The 18,399-nt window shown below is 48.4% G+C and overlaps 1 protein-coding gene across 1 annotated transcript in view; it reads left to right on the top strand.

Annotated features, from left to right (window-relative positions):
• Positions 1–4,538: 4,538 nt before the first annotated feature.
• LOC130372334 (chondroitin sulfate proteoglycan 4-like) overlaps positions 4,539–18,399 on the top strand; it is a 164,285-nt gene continuing 150,424 nt past the window's right edge. Inside the window, exons 1-13 of the mRNA XM_056578302.1 lie at positions 4,539–4,770; positions 6,930–7,093; positions 7,879–9,006; positions 9,320–9,415; positions 9,490–9,798; positions 10,452–10,573; positions 11,423–11,531; positions 11,903–13,240; positions 14,245–14,337; positions 14,628–15,155; positions 15,697–15,825; positions 16,271–16,456; positions 16,571–16,753. Of these exons, the coding sequence (XP_056434277.1) occupies positions 4,695–4,770; positions 6,930–7,093; positions 7,879–9,006; positions 9,320–9,415; positions 9,490–9,798; positions 10,452–10,573; positions 11,423–11,531; positions 11,903–13,240; positions 14,245–14,337; positions 14,628–15,155; positions 15,697–15,825; positions 16,271–16,456; positions 16,571–16,753 (4,461 nt within the window). The 5' untranslated portion in view covers positions 4,539–4,694. The remainder of the gene's footprint in view (positions 4,771–6,929; positions 7,094–7,878; positions 9,007–9,319; positions 9,416–9,489; positions 9,799–10,451; positions 10,574–11,422; positions 11,532–11,902; positions 13,241–14,244; positions 14,338–14,627; positions 15,156–15,696; positions 15,826–16,270; positions 16,457–16,570; positions 16,754–18,399) is intronic.

Here is an 18,399-nt window from a genome sequence, read left to right as displayed (position 1 = left end):
TGCAGTATCCCAGGCTAAGTGTTTTTTACGCAATGTTACACCTGTTTTAACATCGGAGATATCCATATATTTCCCTTAAAAATGTATATCTCTGCAGTCTAGTCTATCTAACACCATATAGTCCCACAGTCACCTGGTATATGTGTGCCAAGTTTGCAGCTTTTACCATTTCCGGCACCCAATCTGTTTGTGTGTTGGCCTTTGGTAAAGTTGTAGCCATTGCATTAAGTCCAAATGAAAAGTTGAAAGTTGTTCATCATGACGAATGGTACATGTGTTGCAGGTTTCATGCATATTGCAACTTCCTAGTGGTAAAGTCAGCCTGTTTAAATGTTGAACTTCGAGGCATTCTACAAGCCTACCAATTTCTTTAAACTTTTGAGGCCAAAAGGTCAGGAAAATTATGATAATACTAACAAATATAACAGGGTTCCTACGTTTTTCGTAGGACACGTAACGACACCATCCACCAGGAAGATAGATATGGAGTTTTTGACACATAATGTGAAAAATATTTAACGGAAACGGATTTCCATCTATCGGAAGTCCCGCCCTCTCTCTGGCCTCTCCCCACTAATACCATGTTACTCAAAGTCCCGCCTCTCTTTGCCCTCTCCTACTAAACCCATGTTGTTCAAAGTGTCTATGTCTCGCCATAACACTAATTGAGAGTCATCCGGTTTCATTAATCCATTCTCAGGCCTTCTGTTGAGAATGAAAACCCTTGGGAATGAGGTCGGATTGTAGCAGAACATCATTCATCTTCACGAGGGACTTCTCTGATTGGCTGCTTTCGTCTGGTTTTATTGTGGGAATGGATTATTTTGAATGTTTCATTATTTAATACTTTGAAGTCGTAGGACCTTAAATACACCTTAATGTAACAATGTCTATAAAAAAAATTATACTCTGAACATATCATATTTTTATTATTTCCTTTTTTTTATTTTGTGTTTGCATATTATATAGTATTTTGTTCTTTTTGTCTCTATGTTGGCATGTTCTGTTCTATCGTATTTGTCCTATTCTACTGTATTCTATCCTTTTCTATGGTTGTTGTTGTTGCGTTCCAGTCTAGCTCTATGTTTTATCTGTTATGAGGACCTCATTATCAGCGTGAGCAGAGGAGTGTGGGAAGGACCAGCCTGCTGCTGGCATCATGTCCTTAATAAGCTATTAAACTATTCCTGTTAGAGTGGATAGTCTTCATGCGTCCTCTCCTCCTCCTCTTCCTCCTCCTCCTCCTCCTCCCACGCCTCTCTGGTCTGCGGCTCCGCTCTGTGACTCACAGTGTGTCGGTGTGGTTAGAGGGGGGGGGGGGGGGGAGCAGCTGCCTCCTCCAGCCCATTGTGTTTGGAAGGGGAGGGGGGGAGCTGACCCCTGACCCCGCCAGGGAGAGTGAAAATACGAGCCAGACAATGTTAATGGTTATGTCAAGAGGTGGTTTGGTGTGGGGGAGAGAGACGAACAGACACAGTTTGTGTCATTATGCACCCACTATGAGTCTGTGCGTGTGTGTATGTGTGTGTGTGCCTGCGTGCGTGCGTGCGTGCGTGCCTGAGCGAGTGAGTGAGCGAGTGAGTGAGCGAGTGAGTGAGTGAGTGTGAGTGTGTGGATGTGTGTGTGTGTATGTAATCGGTGAAAGAGAAATGGAGCAGAAAGCGTGAGTGTGTGTGTGTGTGTGTGTGTGTGTGTGTGTGTGCGTGTGTTTGTGTGTGTGTGTGTGCGTGTGTTTGTGTGTGTATCGAGGCGTCTCTTCTTTAGAAAGGTTTCCCAGAACATGTCCTGAATGCTGGTGAAGTGCTGCTACAGGCGGTTCCTCCTACGTTGCTCTCCTCGCCTTCCTCTGAGCCTCAGCTCAGCTGAGCAGGCCTACTTTAGCTGGTCAGACTAAGTTCAGCTGGTTAGGTTTAGTTTAGGTTTAGTTTAGCTGGCCAGACTGACTTTAGCTGGTTTGGATAGTTTAGGCTTAGTTGAACTGGTCAAGGTTGAGTTGATGTGGTTACGTTTTGTTAAGGTTTAGTTCAGTTGGTCAGGCTTAGTTCAGCTGGTTAGGTTTAGATGATCTGGACAGTTCCTCACTATTTATATTTCTGCCTCTCTATATCTATCATCCTTCCCTCCCTCTCTCTCTCTCTCTCTCTCTCTCTCTCTCTCTCTCTCTCTCTCCTCCTCTCTCTCTCTCTCCATCTCATCTCTCTCTCTCTCTCTCTCTCTCTCTCTCTCTCTCTCTTCTGTTCGAAGCAGAAAACGGTGGTGACTCAAAGTGACTCACGCAACTGAGTCAATTACATCTTACATATTACATATGGACACACACACACACACACACACACACACACACACACACACACACACACACACACACACACACACACACACACACACACACACACACACACACACACACACACACACACACACACACACACACTTATGCCCATTAGAATACCCCCCTCCACACAGGCTCAGAAGGCACTAAGGGCCCGGGGCACCAGCTGCTCCATCCTCATGTTGCAGATTTTAAACAACAGATCAAATATCAAACAATGCTTTTAACTCCAGAAGCACACCTCACTGGTCGCTGAGCAGACAGACAGGCAGAGAGCAGAGAGAAACGCTGAGTACAGATGGATAGGTGGAGGGGAAAGAGACAAAATAGAGAGAGACGGAGAGGAGAGAGAGACAGAACGGGGAGGGACAGACAGACAGACTAGATTGATAGATCTATCTATCAATCGAGGCATTCTAATTGATCACTATGTAATATGTTTGCCTTTACATTTCTCTCTCTCTCTCTCTCCCTCTCTCTCTCCCTCCCTCTCTCTCACTCTCTCTCTCTCACAACCTCTCTCTCACTCTCTCTCTCTTTCACGCCCTTTCTCTCTCCTTATGTAATAAACCATAAATAGAGGAGTAGCAGCAGCCTGGGGTTTGAACCGAGGCCCACTCTCTCTGTTCCCTCCCCCGCTAACTCGCCCATTAGTGACTCATTTATCAGAAATATAGTCTCTCCTCGCTGCCTCGCTGCTCATTTATTCACATGTATTTATTTATTCACATTTATCTTCCTAAAGTTAAGGTAAATCAGGGCCCTAACTTTCCGATATTTACAAATGGGCACATTATCGTTTTCTTTCACAGACACACAAACACAAACCTACGCACACGCACACACAAACACACATAGAAACCCACAAACACACACACACACACACACACACACACACACACACACACACACACACACACACACACACACACACACACACACACACACACACACATACACACAAATGCACTTATTTAAGTGTGTGCATTTGTTGGTATGCGTTTGTGTGTTGTTGTAGCTGTGTTGTTGTAGCAGACCATACTGTGTGTGTTGGTATAGCTGTTCACCTCCTGCATGGCCTCAGTCCTCCTGCTCCAGGTGGTTCCTGTCTTAAGTGTTCATAACCACGCTGCTCTGAAGCACGCCTCCTACCAGCGACACACTGCTGGCTCCATGCTGATGGGACCGCTACATACTTATTGCAATGAATATTTCTAGTTGGTCATAGTCGTAGTTGTACTTTGTTTTAGTAGGATGGGGGCAGGTGCTGTAGGGAGAATCAATCTATTACAAAATAATAATCAGTTAAATTATGGTTTTGGGTTTAGTTGTTACTATGGTGTTTAGGTGCAACGCAACACTCATGCAGGTCCTGTGATCTGTGTGTCCTTCAATATGTGTTTGTGCGTGTGTGCTTGCATGCGTGCGTACTAACTTGTGTGTGTGTGTGTGTGTGTGTGTGTGTGTGTGTGTGTGTGTGTGTGTGTGTGTGTGTGTGTGTGTGTGTGTGTGTGTGTGTGTGTGCATGCGCATGTTCATGTGACCGTGTACATGTGTGTGCTGGAGCATGGGTGTGGTCACATTAGTTAAACTAATTAGTGTGCCATTTCTGGTGTGTAAGTGAGGGTTTGATGTTTTGAACTCAGAGATTTGAAACTGAACATAAAAGGAATCGGCTGAGTTGACTTTAAATTCAATCTGTGGGTTTAAACATCAAACACAACTCTCGCCTCACAAGTCAAACATATATACAGCTCCCCCTTCCCCCACCCCCCTCCCCACATACGCACCCACATGTAATCACCATTTTATAATGCACAACTGCACATATTCCTGTAGGATCTAAACCAGGAATATGTGCTATGTTTTATGCCAATGTTGTCCCTATCGGAAAAGTATTTTTCAGCATCAACTGCGCTTTTCATGAATTTGTAAAATATAGTGAGTAATTTGAAAAAAAACTACTTTCTCTCGATAACAAAACAGAAATTATGAAGCACATTACGACTTTAATATTATAGCTATGATGAAAGAAAATTGAAAGAAAACGAAGCATGAAAGTATTTTCTATGCAAGAAATTAAAGGCCTTGTTTTACTGATGGACGTCTCCCCTTTGTGGTCAGATGAAGAACCGCCGCTGATGGTGAATAATAAAGACTCTCGCTAATCGCTGTTCATCTCGTGGGAGGAGCGGCGCCAAGCTCCTGCTCTACTGCATACTGGATGTGTACTTAAACTAAATATCTAGCCCTCTTCACGAGTCTTCACCTCCGCTGGAGGAATTGCTTTGCAGTGAATCATAATAATGGATTAGGGACAGGTTTCTTTCAGAACAAGGACCACCTTTACCTGGGTCCACCGATGGGGAGGGTTGCGGTGGGACACCTGGTTCTCCTGATGTCTCTCCTGCTCTGCTCCTCTGGACGACTTCGAGGAGGTAGGATAATTAATTAATAAAAAATAATCATAAAACCACTCTGTTGGCGAAAGTTGACGCTACCCTTGTCCTCCCAGAAGTAGTTTCAAGAGTAGCTTGTACCTTTCGTATGAATCCGTACTTCCTTTGATGGACTGAGACAGAAGCCCAGGTGTAACGTTAGAATTCACTGAGTAGACAAGCTGATGGTTTGTGTCGACAGTAGAGGTTTAGCTGTCTCTCTGTTGGGGACTACCAGCCCTCCATCTCCACTCCACTGAAGAGACAGAATGAGGAAACTTGTTACGACATAGTAAAAGGCTCTGATAGACAACAGATATTTAATGATGTCCTCATATTGAATCCTGTTTAATGTGTGTTATGTATACAGTTGCCAGGCTAACAGACTCTGGATTATATGTGATTAGATATACATTCCAGTTAAATATAAAATAAATTAACCTAATCTAATTGGTTAGCCTTCAATTACATTGTTCATGGACTTTCCGATTCAGCGGTAATGCTATTATTTTGTTACTTCTGATCAAATATACGCCTATAATTTTTCATCATATCACAGAGAGTCACAGGTAGAGAAGGTGGAGTTGGATTTGCTACTCTGTGTCGACCAGAGATTAGTATTAATAATGTAGGTAATCTCCAGCGAGATTAGACACAGAGGGAAGACTGTTATTATCACCGCCTGTCGCCTAGGTTCACTAGGAGATGCACCTCGGAATGTTTCTATGACCATTTCTGGTGGTCATTTGAGAAAGTTTCAAGGACATAGCATGATAGAAATATTCCACATTATTGCGGGTTTAAAATACCAGCTTGATGTTACTCACGTCACGCCTTTGTTACACGTTCATTTGGTAAGTACAGTTGAACGATTTAAACAACTATTTAAAGTGAGCTGGAAACTACAATGTACGAATAATTTATTTGGATATGTGATGTGTACTTTTTTCGCATGCACACACATACACACACACACACAAACAAGACAAACACACACACACACACACACACACACACTCACACACACGCACGCACGCACGCACGCACGCACACACACACACACACACACACACACACACACACACACACACACACACACACACACACACACACACACACACACACACACACACACACACACACACACACACACACACCATTAGCGTCCGATCAGTTCCGGGTGCCAGTGCACTCGCCATCACTGATGAAGTGAGACAGCTCGTTAGAAGCGGTTCATTAGCGAGCCATTAAAAGGCTCTTGTAGTCAATGTGTCCACTTAGGGCAGCTAAATCGGTTTGTAGCTGGACCCAAATGTTTGACTTCTGAATGGAACATGTGTGGAACATGACCGCTCACAAGAGCAAGCGGTCGCTTGCTCTTGCGAGCAAGCGACCGCTGTAGTCTGCACAAAGAGGGCAGACCCAGGGAAACCCTCGGGGGGGTTCCAACAGGTGCATGATAGACCGTCTGGTCGTGCTCCTGTGAAAGCGGGAGAGTGCCCAGGGCTGCATCTCGCCGAGGAGGAAAGGGCCGGGCTGGGCGACGGCTGGGGAAAGCTCTTTCCCAGTTGATTGCGAAACCCAAGGAATAGCGATGACTTATCATGGTCATGGTGTAATGTCTCGCCAGCTTTCTTCTGATTGGCTCAGGGCAAGTAGATCGTTGAGATGAAAAATAACTTTTTTTTTTTCTTCCATTGACGCCTGAGTGGCCCCAGTGTCGCCTCCACACAGCATGAGGAGGGGACCGGGGTGAGAGGGTAACCGGTAAAATAAATGGCAGGCGCTCTCATACATACGCCACGCGTTGCTAGGGGTGACCGCAAGCGAGGTATCCACCTGCTTGAGAGGTTTCCCTCCACCTTGTTAAGACGGTGTTTCAGGGAACCGTCAACAGATCAGCCGACGGCATGGCTCCACCAGGGGCGAGCTCGTGGCATGGTGAAGGAAAGGCCGTTCCTCTGTGGGCTCAGTCACGGTGCCGCTGCATGTCTTCATCGTAGATGGTCGAGGTAGTAGACTGGTGGATGACTGGTTCAAGATGGCTGCTGTGCACCGCGTTAAATGCACGGTGCCATGTGCCCCCCACCCCGTCAAAGCACCGCTGACCCAGGGGGGCGACAGTACGCCTTCATCCTGCCTCTTCTCTCTGACCGCAGCCTCGTTCTACGGAGACGGTTTCATCCACCTGCAGACCGAGGAGCTCTCAAACCGCAACTACCTCCACCTGCGCTTCAGGACCGCCAGCCAATCAGGACTGCTGTTCCTGGCGTCAGGGGGCGGGGACTTCCTCCTGCTGGAGATCATCTCTGGACGCCTGCAGGTACCAATATACCATTTATGCATACGCACACACACACACACGCACACACACACGCACACGCACACGCACACACACACACACACACACACACACACACACACACACACACACACACAGCAAACACACAAAAACAAAGTATTTGCTAGCATACATTGCTAGATACATGTAAGCAGGACCCAGGTGTGTGATTGACCGGTCATTGATAGGGAATCTGGGCTCCCAGGTGAAGGCATTTGGTATCTGAAGGCGGTCTAGAGACAAGACCCAGCGTGGGACGAGGTGTCAGATTGCTTGGAGGTAGCAGATCAACGTAGCCCCCCCTGGCATTCATACACAACATGTTTCTTCATGAAGCCCAGAGAACCACTCCCTGGAGTTCCTGCTCCAGCGGAGATTGCAGCAGGGCACAGCTCTGACATCTGGCAGGGTTTATGGCTTCATTCTCCTATAAACAATGTGCCATTCTGTGTGGTTTCTCCCTCCACTGGTGTGTATTCTCATGGTCTCATTCTCATTCTGTCCTCCCGAGGTCTGCTAGCTAGAGAGATGAAGGGGAAGAGTTAGTGCTGAGGGCTGTAGATATACATCTATGAAGATTTGTTAAACTTTGGGAACTTTAAAGTGCTACATATATCGAGGAATGGAGAAAGTAGTCATCTGACTAATAGATTTGATGATGGCCAGATCAATAACATAAGGTAAGGTGAGAGCAGAGAAGATCGATTTAAAAAGTTTCCCGACCAAATACCCCCAAATGGCTTCACCTTCCTAACTGCCCGCTCCAGGTGCGTGTGGACCTGGGCTCAGGGGAGCGCACCCTGCGCTCGTTGGGGGGGCTCCACCTCAGCGACCTGGCCTGGCACCGGGTGGAGCTCACCCACCTGCTCCACAATGTCAGCATGACGGTGGACCAGCATTCCCACACCTCGGCCACCCTGCCGGGGGGGGGGAACCCAGAGCTCAGCGTCCGCCAGGGGGTCTTCGTGGGCGGGACGCCGGGGCAGCAGCACCCCCTGGTCTGGTCGTCCCCGCGGTTCAGAGGGTGCATGGAAGACGTGGTGTTCAACAAGCACCACCTGCTGGCCAGCCTGCGCTCGGAGCCGGGCCACCGGACAGTTCAGCGCGTGTCCCGGGGCTGCAGCCCTCAGTTCTGGGCCTGGGAGGACGACCCCGTCAGCTTCTCCAGCTCCCAGTCCTTCCTCCGGCTGCCCCCCTGGCAGGTGTCCCAGGAGGGGGAGCTGGAGCTCCAAATACGGCCCTCCGCCACGGCCCACGACGGTACGGTCCTGTACTCCTCTGCTCTCCGGGGAGGCTTTGTCGCCATGGAGATCCGAGACGCTCGCCTGGTCGCCATGGTGAGGAGTAACAGCGGAGGCAGCGGGACGGAGGTGCAAGCCGGCACCCGTCTCCAAGGCAACAAGAGCATGTGGTACGCGGTGAGGCTGCGCCTGGCGCCCCACGGGATACAGCTCTGGGTGGGGCAGGAGGTGGTGGAGGCCGCTCTGGATGTGGAGGGCCCCGCGGTCAGGCCCACGGGGCCGCTCTACCTGGGGGGCCGGGATGAGGCCGAGGCGAGCCCAGCAGGGGCGTGGGGCTCCTCCGGCAGTCCGCAGCCAGGGGGTTCCTTCAGAGGCTGTCTGAGGGACGTCCGGGTGAACGGCCAGCGCCTCGGCCTGCCGCAAGCCAGCGTCACCAGGGACGTCTCAGTGGGCTGTGGGGGGCGGGGCCAGCCCCCTGACACAGAGACCAGCCCTGACCTGATGGAACTGCTGAATACAGATGCCGACGCTGAACAGCCAATGGGCTCAGGCCGTGGGCAGGGACAGATGAAGAGCTCATCCAGCTTCCTGTCACTGGAAGAGCTGGAGGTGGAGGAGGGGGGGGGCGCCCGGCTGGAGCCCAAACACATTCAGGTTCAATACCTTAACCATTTTATCTCTGTTATACCTTTTTGTTAATACAGTAGATATGTACTAATGTCCATATTGAGTATATTTACGTTTTAAAGGGACATTAATGAATGAATTAAGTGTTATTTCAAAAGAGGACCACTAAATGTTCCTCTTTTGATGTGAATGTTCGGTTGTACGTTGTTATAGTTCACACCCTGTGTACATTCATTCCCTTTGACCATCCAGACTGAGCACACTTTCATGTCCTCCATCACCGTGTCCCCCATCTCTCTATCTTCCTCTCGTCGTCCTCGTCCTCTTGGTCGCCCTCCAGGTGAACCTTGACTTCCGGAGCATGGACCTCAACCCGTCCCAGCTGATGTTCCGCTTGGAGGAGCAGCCGCTCCACGGCCGCCTCCGCCTGGACCCCGCCTCCCCCACACCCCGGAACACCGGCCAAGGGGAGGAGGAGGGGAGGAGGAGGAGGAGGAGGAGGAGGAGGAGGGGGAGGAGGGGGAGGGGGGGGCCGTGTCGGGGGGCGAGGAGGAGGCAGCGGGCCAGACCTTCAGCATGCTGGACGTGTGGCAGGGCCGCGTCCTGTACGTCCACTCGGGCTCTGAGGAGCCGTGGGACGTCCTGGTGTTCTCTGTGTTCTCCTCCTCGGTCAGGCTGCAGGAGCTGGCGGAGGTCTCTAGGGGGAAGGGCCGCGTGCTGCACCGCCTCCCCGTGGCGGTCCGCCCCGTCAACGACGCGCCCCAGCTCAGCCTGCCGGCCGGGAACCTCCTCACCCTGCTGGAGCGCTCCAGACGCAAGGTAGGGGCCCCAGAGCTCTATAAAGAAGGTTGTTCAGTTATTGTGTTCAAGGTATTGGCTTATTTGGTTTGCAACCTAGTTTCTACAAGTTCTTACGCATTAATAGCAGTCAAATCCAATACATATATAAAATTGTTCTATGCCTATGTTTGCTCAGCTATCCACAAGTGAGTGAATTACAAGCTAATCAAAGACACGCTGCTCTTCAGCTAACCTGCTCACCACAGACAGATATTCTAACCACACTACCCAGCTTACCCGTTGGATATTCTAACCACTACCCAGCGAACCCGTTTCATATTCTAACCACTACCCAGCTGTTAATCCCATTCATATTGCTAACCATTAACCATCTTAACCCATTCATATTGCTAACCATTAACCAGCTAACCCCATTCATATTGCTAACCACTACCCAGCTAACCCCATTGATATTGCTAACCACTACCCAACTAACCCCATCCATATTGCTCACCAGTACCCAGCTAACCCCATTCATTCATATGGCTAACCACTACTCAGTCTCAGCTAACCCTATTCATATTGCTAACCACTACTCAGCTAAACCTATTCATATTGCTAACCACTACTCAGCTAACCCTATTCATATTGCTAACCACTACCCAGCTAACACCATCCATACTTCTAACCAGCTGACCAACGACATGCTGAGGGTGCTGGACCCTGACAGTCGTCCGGAGGATATGACTTTCAGCTGCTTTGGAGCCCTGAGCAACCAGGCTGGACACCTAGAGCATCAGGACCACCCCGGCAGGTAAAAGCAGAAGATTAAGACGTCACTATCCTGAAATCAAGATACTAGCTCCTGAGTAGGGATCTAGTGCAGCGGTGTTGTCTCCTTACTCATTTCATCCGGGTGGCTGATCAAATGATTGTTGTGGGGTTATGCCACCCCGGCCCCCTTCACGGGAACGCCCCTGGTCTCATAAAGTAACCCTAAAGGCCAATTTCCACTGGAATCGGCACGGAAGCGGCACAGCAGCGAATCGCTCGCCAAAAATAACAGAAACCATTAAAGTCAACGTAGGCTATTCCACTCGATACGGCACCGGCACGGCACGGAACCGTCCCCAAACCGGCACTTCGTTTACGATACTTGCCTCTTCTATTTCTGAAAGTTGCCGGTTCGCTGCCGTGTCTCAGAACACGACTACAGCCAATCAGTTTGCCTTTGCTCAAGAATATTCATGAGCTCACATCGATCCCTATACAATTCACAGAGTATTGTAATATTAAACAGTCTATCTACGGTATCAATAGCTAATCAGTGGCAAAGAAGAAATGAAAGTCTGCGTCGATGCCTCGCAAGTCCAGTGTCGCGAGTGGTCGTTGCCATGACATCTAGAAATCATAGGTCTACCGTATTTAATGGGTTATAAATTATATAATATTGGTGCATATATATTATGTAGGCTTTGAATATAACTCGTGAATAATATTGTATGAATAATTATTATAATTATGCACGTCTTGAGCCATAGTCGGAACGTGTCCGTGCTGCTTCCAGTGGGGATTGCATTACGGAACACAGCCGGTTCGCTGCCGTGCCGCTTCCGTGCCGATTCCAGTGGAAATTGGCCTTAACATGGAACCCTTCTTGCAGACCCATCAGCTCCTTCTCCTGGGTGGATCTTAAGGAGGGAAAGGTCAGCTTCGTCCACACAGGGGCCCCCATGTCGAGGCTGGCCCTCAGGGTCAGTGACGGAGAGAAGGTATGTCACACATCACCACCAGGACCATGGCTAGACTCCTCAGACAGACACTTGGGAATGTCAGATATACGGTAGGTTATTAAGGAGCAGGTAGGGGTAAGAGCATCTTGACCAAGGGGATTAAACCCAGAACCTTTCAGCTGGGAGTGAAACCCTTAACCACTAGGATATCCTGGTACATATAGCGATAACAGGTATCTTCCCAATTTTATTGTTTTTATTTTACTTTTTCCAGTAAGATTTGGCAACCTTAACTATCTTTAATAACCAACAATTTCCTGCCACCATTTCATTTCATTAACCTGAGATATTCTGGCTCACTTGGACCCTTGTCTCCTTCCTCCCCTCCTCCCACCTCCTCCTCCCCCCAGGTGAGCAACACAGGGGTGTTGAGGGTGATGGCCGTGTCTCTGGAGCACCAGCTGGTCAACAACACGGGCTTGGAGGTGGACCAGGGCGGTAGCACAATCATCACAGCCAGCCACCTGGCGGTGCAGCTCAACGTGGCCCACCAGGGGGTGGAGATCCGCTACGACGTCACAGAGGCGCCTTGCTACGGCCAGCTCCAGCGCCTCCACTCCAACGGCGAGTGGAAGGCCACCGGCTCCTTCTCTCAGAAGCTGGTGGAGAAGGAGCGGCTCCGCTACCTCAACACCCACCGCGGCCTGCAGGCCCAGCGGAACGCCACAGACCGCTTTGCCTGCAACGTCACCGTGGGATCCATAGCGACCAACGCCAAGGAGGCCGTCGTCGTCCCCATAGCGATACGGTGGATCCATTTCAAGGTCACACAAAGCAGGATGGAGGTCGCGGGGGTCCAGAGGTCTGCCCTGACCTCAGAGGACCTCCACGCTGTTTCCAGGGGAGTCAAACTCCAGGACAGCCACGTGTTCTTCAGGCTCCTTGCGCCGCCAAAAAAAGGTCTGCTGCTCTTCAACCAGCAGGTCCTCAAAATGAGCTCCACCTTCAGCCAGAAGAACGTCAGCGATGGCCTGGTCCACTACCAGCTGCTGGCTGCGCGTCCGGAGGACACCAGAGACTCCTTCAGCTTCCAGGTGTTCTCTTCGCAGGCCAACTCAAGCAGCCGTGACTTCAGAGTCAGCATCAAGGCGGAGGTGGCGACCAGCATCTCGGTGGTGAACAGAGGGCTGTCCGTCCTGGAGGGGGACAGCAAGGTCATCACCATGGAGATGCTCTTCACCCACACGGCGGCCGACCGGGCGGTCCGCTACGTGGTCACGACCGGCCCGAGACACGGCCGACTCCGGCGAATCGACGTGTCCAACTCCACCGCCAACGACGACAACATCGGCACCTTCACCAACCAGGACATCACCGCCCAGCGGTTGCTGTACTTCCACGACGACAGCGAGACGCAGCACGACGCGTTCGTGTTCAGCATCAATGTTTACAGGCCGCAGAGGCCGCATAAAGCATCGGCGAGGAAGGACGACCAGCACACCTTCAACATCTCTGTGCAGCTCGTCAATGACCAGCGCCCTGTCAGGGTGGTCGATAAGGTTTTCCAAGTGGCACGCGAGGGCCAGAGGCTGCTGACGGCAGATGTCCTGCGTTACAGCGACGACGACTCAGACTTTGAAGACGGGCGGCTGGTGTACACGCGGCGCGGCATTCCGATGGGGGAGCTGGTGTCTTCCAACGACACCGCACACAGTCTTTACCAGTTCACCCAGCAAGACCTCCAGCAGGTAACCACGACAACACTAATACACAAAGTCATGCAATAACACATTGCATAATAAAGGCTGTCCGATAACCTCCTTAGTCGACAAAAATCATCCATGAGGACTAGTATTGGACTAGGCGAGTCATTTGGACACACACTTTAGTAAGACGCATCGTTTAAAGATGTTACGGAATAGCCTACGTCTGAATTACATATTAATATAAATAATAACATTGTAATATATATATATAATTACATATTAATATATGTATATTTACATATTTAGATATAAAAAGTTAAGAATGTGTTGTTGTCCAGCTATTATAGCTCTATTTTAACTAGCTCTTATAGCAATATAACTACATTCTTACCTTGTTCTATTCTATTGCTTAAAGTGTCTGCAATTACTTACAGAGCGTCTGTACTAAACCCATCTCCACCTCCAAGCACTTGGTAGAATCTTGCTGGCTCATTGAAAGGCTGTAGAAACAAAGCTCCGGATGGGTGAAATGCACTTCTAGACTTTCGATATGTATAAATTGTTGAAAACTAGCATGAATGTTTTTTGAGCAAAATGGAAAAACTGCCCAGTGGTTGAGATTTGGACGGTGTATTTGATTACAGTTTTTAGTTCCCTGTGTCGGTTAACTTTAATATTGAGTTTCAATATCTTCTACATATTCAATATCTTTCTAACTTAAAAAAACATTCTTCAAAGACTCAACCACACAATTTCCCTTCTCTTTTAATACTGGGACGTTAAAACAGGCAAATGTAGCTATTTTACCCTCAAAAACAATGAATCCTTCGGAGACATAATAAAGATGAAAGCATGTGTTTATCGTAACGTATGTGTTGGTTCTGATTAATGGACTCAAACCTATGTCGGCTCAGAGCTCTGCGACTAATAAGTCGACTATGGGCTCAGCCCTAGACATAATAATAATGATAAAGTATTATTTATAGGCCTATATCTCTACTCTGTGTTTTCTTATCTTGTTGTTTTCTCCATTTGCTCGTCTGTAGAACAAGGTTCTGTTCATCCATCGGGGAGTGAGTTTTGGTCGTTTCGTTCTCTTTGTTACCGACGGAAAACACTACGTTTCAACACTGCTCGAGGTAACATGAATATTAGTATAAATATCTCCAATTATTATAGTTTCTAAACAGACTCAGAGCACAAGCACTGACATAAACACTGAGACCATCAGCGAGAGAACACACAAATCCACACAATACACTTAGGAACCTTTTTAGAACACTTGGGAACGGGGCTCGGACACTTGGGAACATGGCTAGGACACCTTGGAACAGGGCTAGGACATTTGGGAACTATGCAGCTAGCTAGCTTCACTGACGTATCTATGATGATGTGATGTGACATCTTTCCTGCTGGTTTGGGGGTGCAGGTGAAGGCGGAGGACCCCTACCTGCAGGTGGACAGCAACACAGGGCTCTGGGTGGAGCGGGGCGGGGTCGCGACCCTGACCTCCGCCAACCTCAGTGTCCTCACCAACCTGGACGTCAGAACGCCGGGGGAGGTGACCTACAAGGTCTACATCCCGCCCACACACGGGGTCCTCCTCCTCACAGACCCCAAGCATCAGGAGGTTACCACGGCAACCGGCAGCGTCTCCACCTTCACCCAGCAGGACCTGAGTGCCGGCCTGCTGGTCTATCGTCATGACAACAGCCTCCAGCTGTCTGACGGCTTTAACATGACGGCCAGGGTGAGGGAGCGAGGAGGGGAGGAGGGGAAGGGGACGGCGGGGGAGGGGGGGCTGACGGAACGAGGGGGCAGAGAGGTGCACCTGGACGTCGGGGTGGTGGTGAGGGTGTACCTGGAGAGCCACCAGAGACCCCCCACCGTGCTGACACACCGTCCCCTGGTGGTGGAGGAGGGCAGCACAGCCTCCGTCAGCAGGGACCTTCTGGAGGTGAGAGGAGGGGGAACTTTTAGTTTGAAAATATTTAGTTGGAGGTGAGGAGACAGTATGTACTTTGGGAGTTTTCAGTTGGAGGGCAGGGGAGTGGTGGTCAGCGATTTGTAACTCGTAAATATTACGTTTAAATGTTAGAATCAAATTTTTGGGCCGGATAGTATGCATTAAGCAGTAGGTTAACATGTTACAGTAAGCAGTAGGTTAACATGTAACGTAAGCAGTAGGTTAACATGTAACAGTAAGCAGTCAGAGGACATTGTAGCACCTGAAGCAGTAGTTTAACATGTTACTGTAAGGAGTAGGACGACATTGTAGTACCTAGAGCAGTAGGTTAACATGTTACATTAAGGAGTAGGATGACATTGTAGTACCTGAAGCAGTAGGTTAACATGTTACAGTAAGCAGTAGGAGGACATTGTAGTACCTGAAACAGTAGGTTGACATGTTACATTAAGGAGTAGGAGGATATTCATTGTAGTACCTGAAACAGTATGGTATAGAAGCAGTAACACGTTCCATCTGACCTGATCTTCAGGTGACCCACGAGGACAGCCCGGCGTCAGGGATCGTGTTCTCCATCCAGAGGCCTCCCTCGCTGGGCTCCCTCCTGAAGACCCCCGGAGACCAGACGGAGCACAATCTGCTCCACCACCGACACCACCAGGTGACAGCTCCACCTCGCCTCTGGGAAGGACTCCAGCCAGTCCAAATGATCTATCTGTGTTAACTCGTCATGCACGGGCGCCACGGGTCTCCACACCACAGCGTGGGTGAGACCCACCTCCCCAAAAGGGTTCTAACCCCGGTCTGGGCGACCCACAGTCCCCTTCCTCTGTTCCCTCTAACGCTCCGTTTATGATGGACATGTTTCAGAAGACTAACCATCTTCAAATCTTAACATCAGATGTCACTGAATTTGTGACTTTTGATCATTTTTTTGCTCACTATGCTCAAAATCACAGACCCAGAACCATTGATGAGAACCAGGGTGTTGAGACCCAGAAGCCTATTGATGCAGATATAACCTTGCTTTAGACTGTTGTGTAACCTCTATTAATAGTTATTCTGTTGTTTAATCATTGCTGATTCCTCATCTCTCTGTTGCCCAGGGCGACATACAGCATCCAATCACATCTTTCAGCCAGGAAGACCTCAACCGGGGGAGGGTCTCCTACAGACATGAAGTCACAGGGGGCACAAATGACTCTCTCCTATTGGCCGCCACCAATGGCGTGACCGAGGTTGGACCAATCACAGTGGAGATTGATGTAATCCCCAAGCTCCTCCCACTTCAGGTACAGCTTTCTCCTGCCACTATGGACAGTTATTTATATATTGTATTGACTAAACAACCTTAAAATGACGTGTAATGACGGTAGTTATGTGTGACGTTGTTTATTGACTGACAGGTGTTGGGGATGACCCTGGAAGAGGGCTCCACCAAACCTCTGACCCCTGATGTCATAAGGGTGACCAACCACCACTTCCGAGGGATGAACTTCCTGTATGAGGTCATCGCAGCGCCGCGGCACGGACACCTGGAGCACAGCAGGATCCCTGGAATGCCAATCAGCGCCTTCACACAGACTGAGGTACACACACACACACACACACACACACACACACACACACACACACACACACACACACACACACACACACACACACACACACACACACACACACACACACACTGTAAAAACGAAAACTTAAAATTGTTGGTCTCATTATGATTTCTGAGTAAAATGAATATAAAACATTAAGTATTCATGTCAACTGTGCAATGCAATTTAGTCCAACCAACAATGTTGAGTTTTGGGTCAAGAGTTGGGCTCACTGTAGTCTCTTTGTTAGCAAGACACACGGGTTTAAGTCAGACTCTGTCTGAGGCTGGGCCAACTACGGTGCACATGCGCATTTCGACACTACCCCCCGGGGAGTCTGGGTATTCGTGATGCCGGTTGGGAAAAAGGGGTTTATTGCCTTTTGTCAATTTGTTTCTGTTAGGTTAAGTTGGGTTAACGGGTTTGGGGTCTTTATTGTTTGTGTGTTGTTTATTGTGCGTAGTGTTGCCGCCACCGTTACCGAGACTTGCATGTCCGTTGGTTGGGTGTGCGGTGCGCTGTGTGTTGTGGGTGTGTGTTAAATAAGGCAGCCCTTTGGGATCGTGCGGTGTATGAGGCACGAGAGTTGCGTCACCGTTTAACCTGGGCTCCCGTCTCGTGCAGAACAAGTTTGACCATATTGTCAAACTTGTTCTGCACTTTGGTTTGCTGCATTTAGACAGCGATTCTCTGCTGCTGAACTAGCTACATGTTGCTTGTTCTATTGCTGTCTGGCATTCAGAAATGTAAAATGGAAGTTTCCAATTATTAATTTTAATAAAGTGAACTTAAAACTAGTTTTGCATTCTTTGAAATATTTTTTTTTTTTAATAATATTAACCTTAATTTGAAATATTAACTTAACAACCCTGACTTACTTTTTTGAGTTTTGTAAAATATAAAATCTTTGTAAAATATAAAAAGTTGGTATAACTAACTTTCAAGTTTGTCTAAAGAAGAAAAATGATATTTTGTTGGGCTCAAAACTCAAAAATTGATTGTAGTAAGTTGCCTTGCAATTTTGAGTTTTCTCAACTTTTTATTTTTTACAGTGCACAGCCACACGCATGGGAAGAAAGAGGGACATACACACAAACACACACACACACACACACACACACACACACACACACACACACACACACACACACACACACACACACACACACACACACACAGGTTTAAATTATTTTATTTGGAACAAAGTTTTCTTTTTTTTTGATCCAAACATTAATTAGAAGGTTTCAATCTGAAAACTAACCAAACACTGAATGTGCAAAATGCTTTAGCACGCAGAGGAGTAGAGATGAAATGATGATGGTTTAGCTGAGGTTAAAGCATTGCATATGACAATATGGCATTCAGGGATAGACAACACAACGTCTTTTCCAGATGTGGAGGCTGCCTATGGTCGCTGAGACTGAGCAGAATTTTAGAACTCTTTTCACATCAGCCTTTTGCAGTCCACCTATGTATGATTAATTGGCAGTTATATCCTAGAGCTGTGATACATTCTACCAATGGCTGGTATTTCATGAACTTGGATGTGAAGCAAGTGTCCATATACAGATCAAACGCACAGCCTATTTCAAAGATGGTAACTGATTTTCTGGCTTGGTTAATGAAAACAATGT

Source organism: Gadus chalcogrammus, chromosome 19, assembly GCF_026213295.1.
Source record: "Gadus chalcogrammus isolate NIFS_2021 chromosome 19, NIFS_Gcha_1.0, whole genome shotgun sequence".
Taxonomy (NCBI): Eukaryota; Metazoa; Chordata; class Actinopteri; order Gadiformes; family Gadidae; genus Gadus; species Gadus chalcogrammus.
Note: the sequence above shows the minus strand (reverse complement) of the source record. Positions and strands in the feature narration are given on the sequence as shown.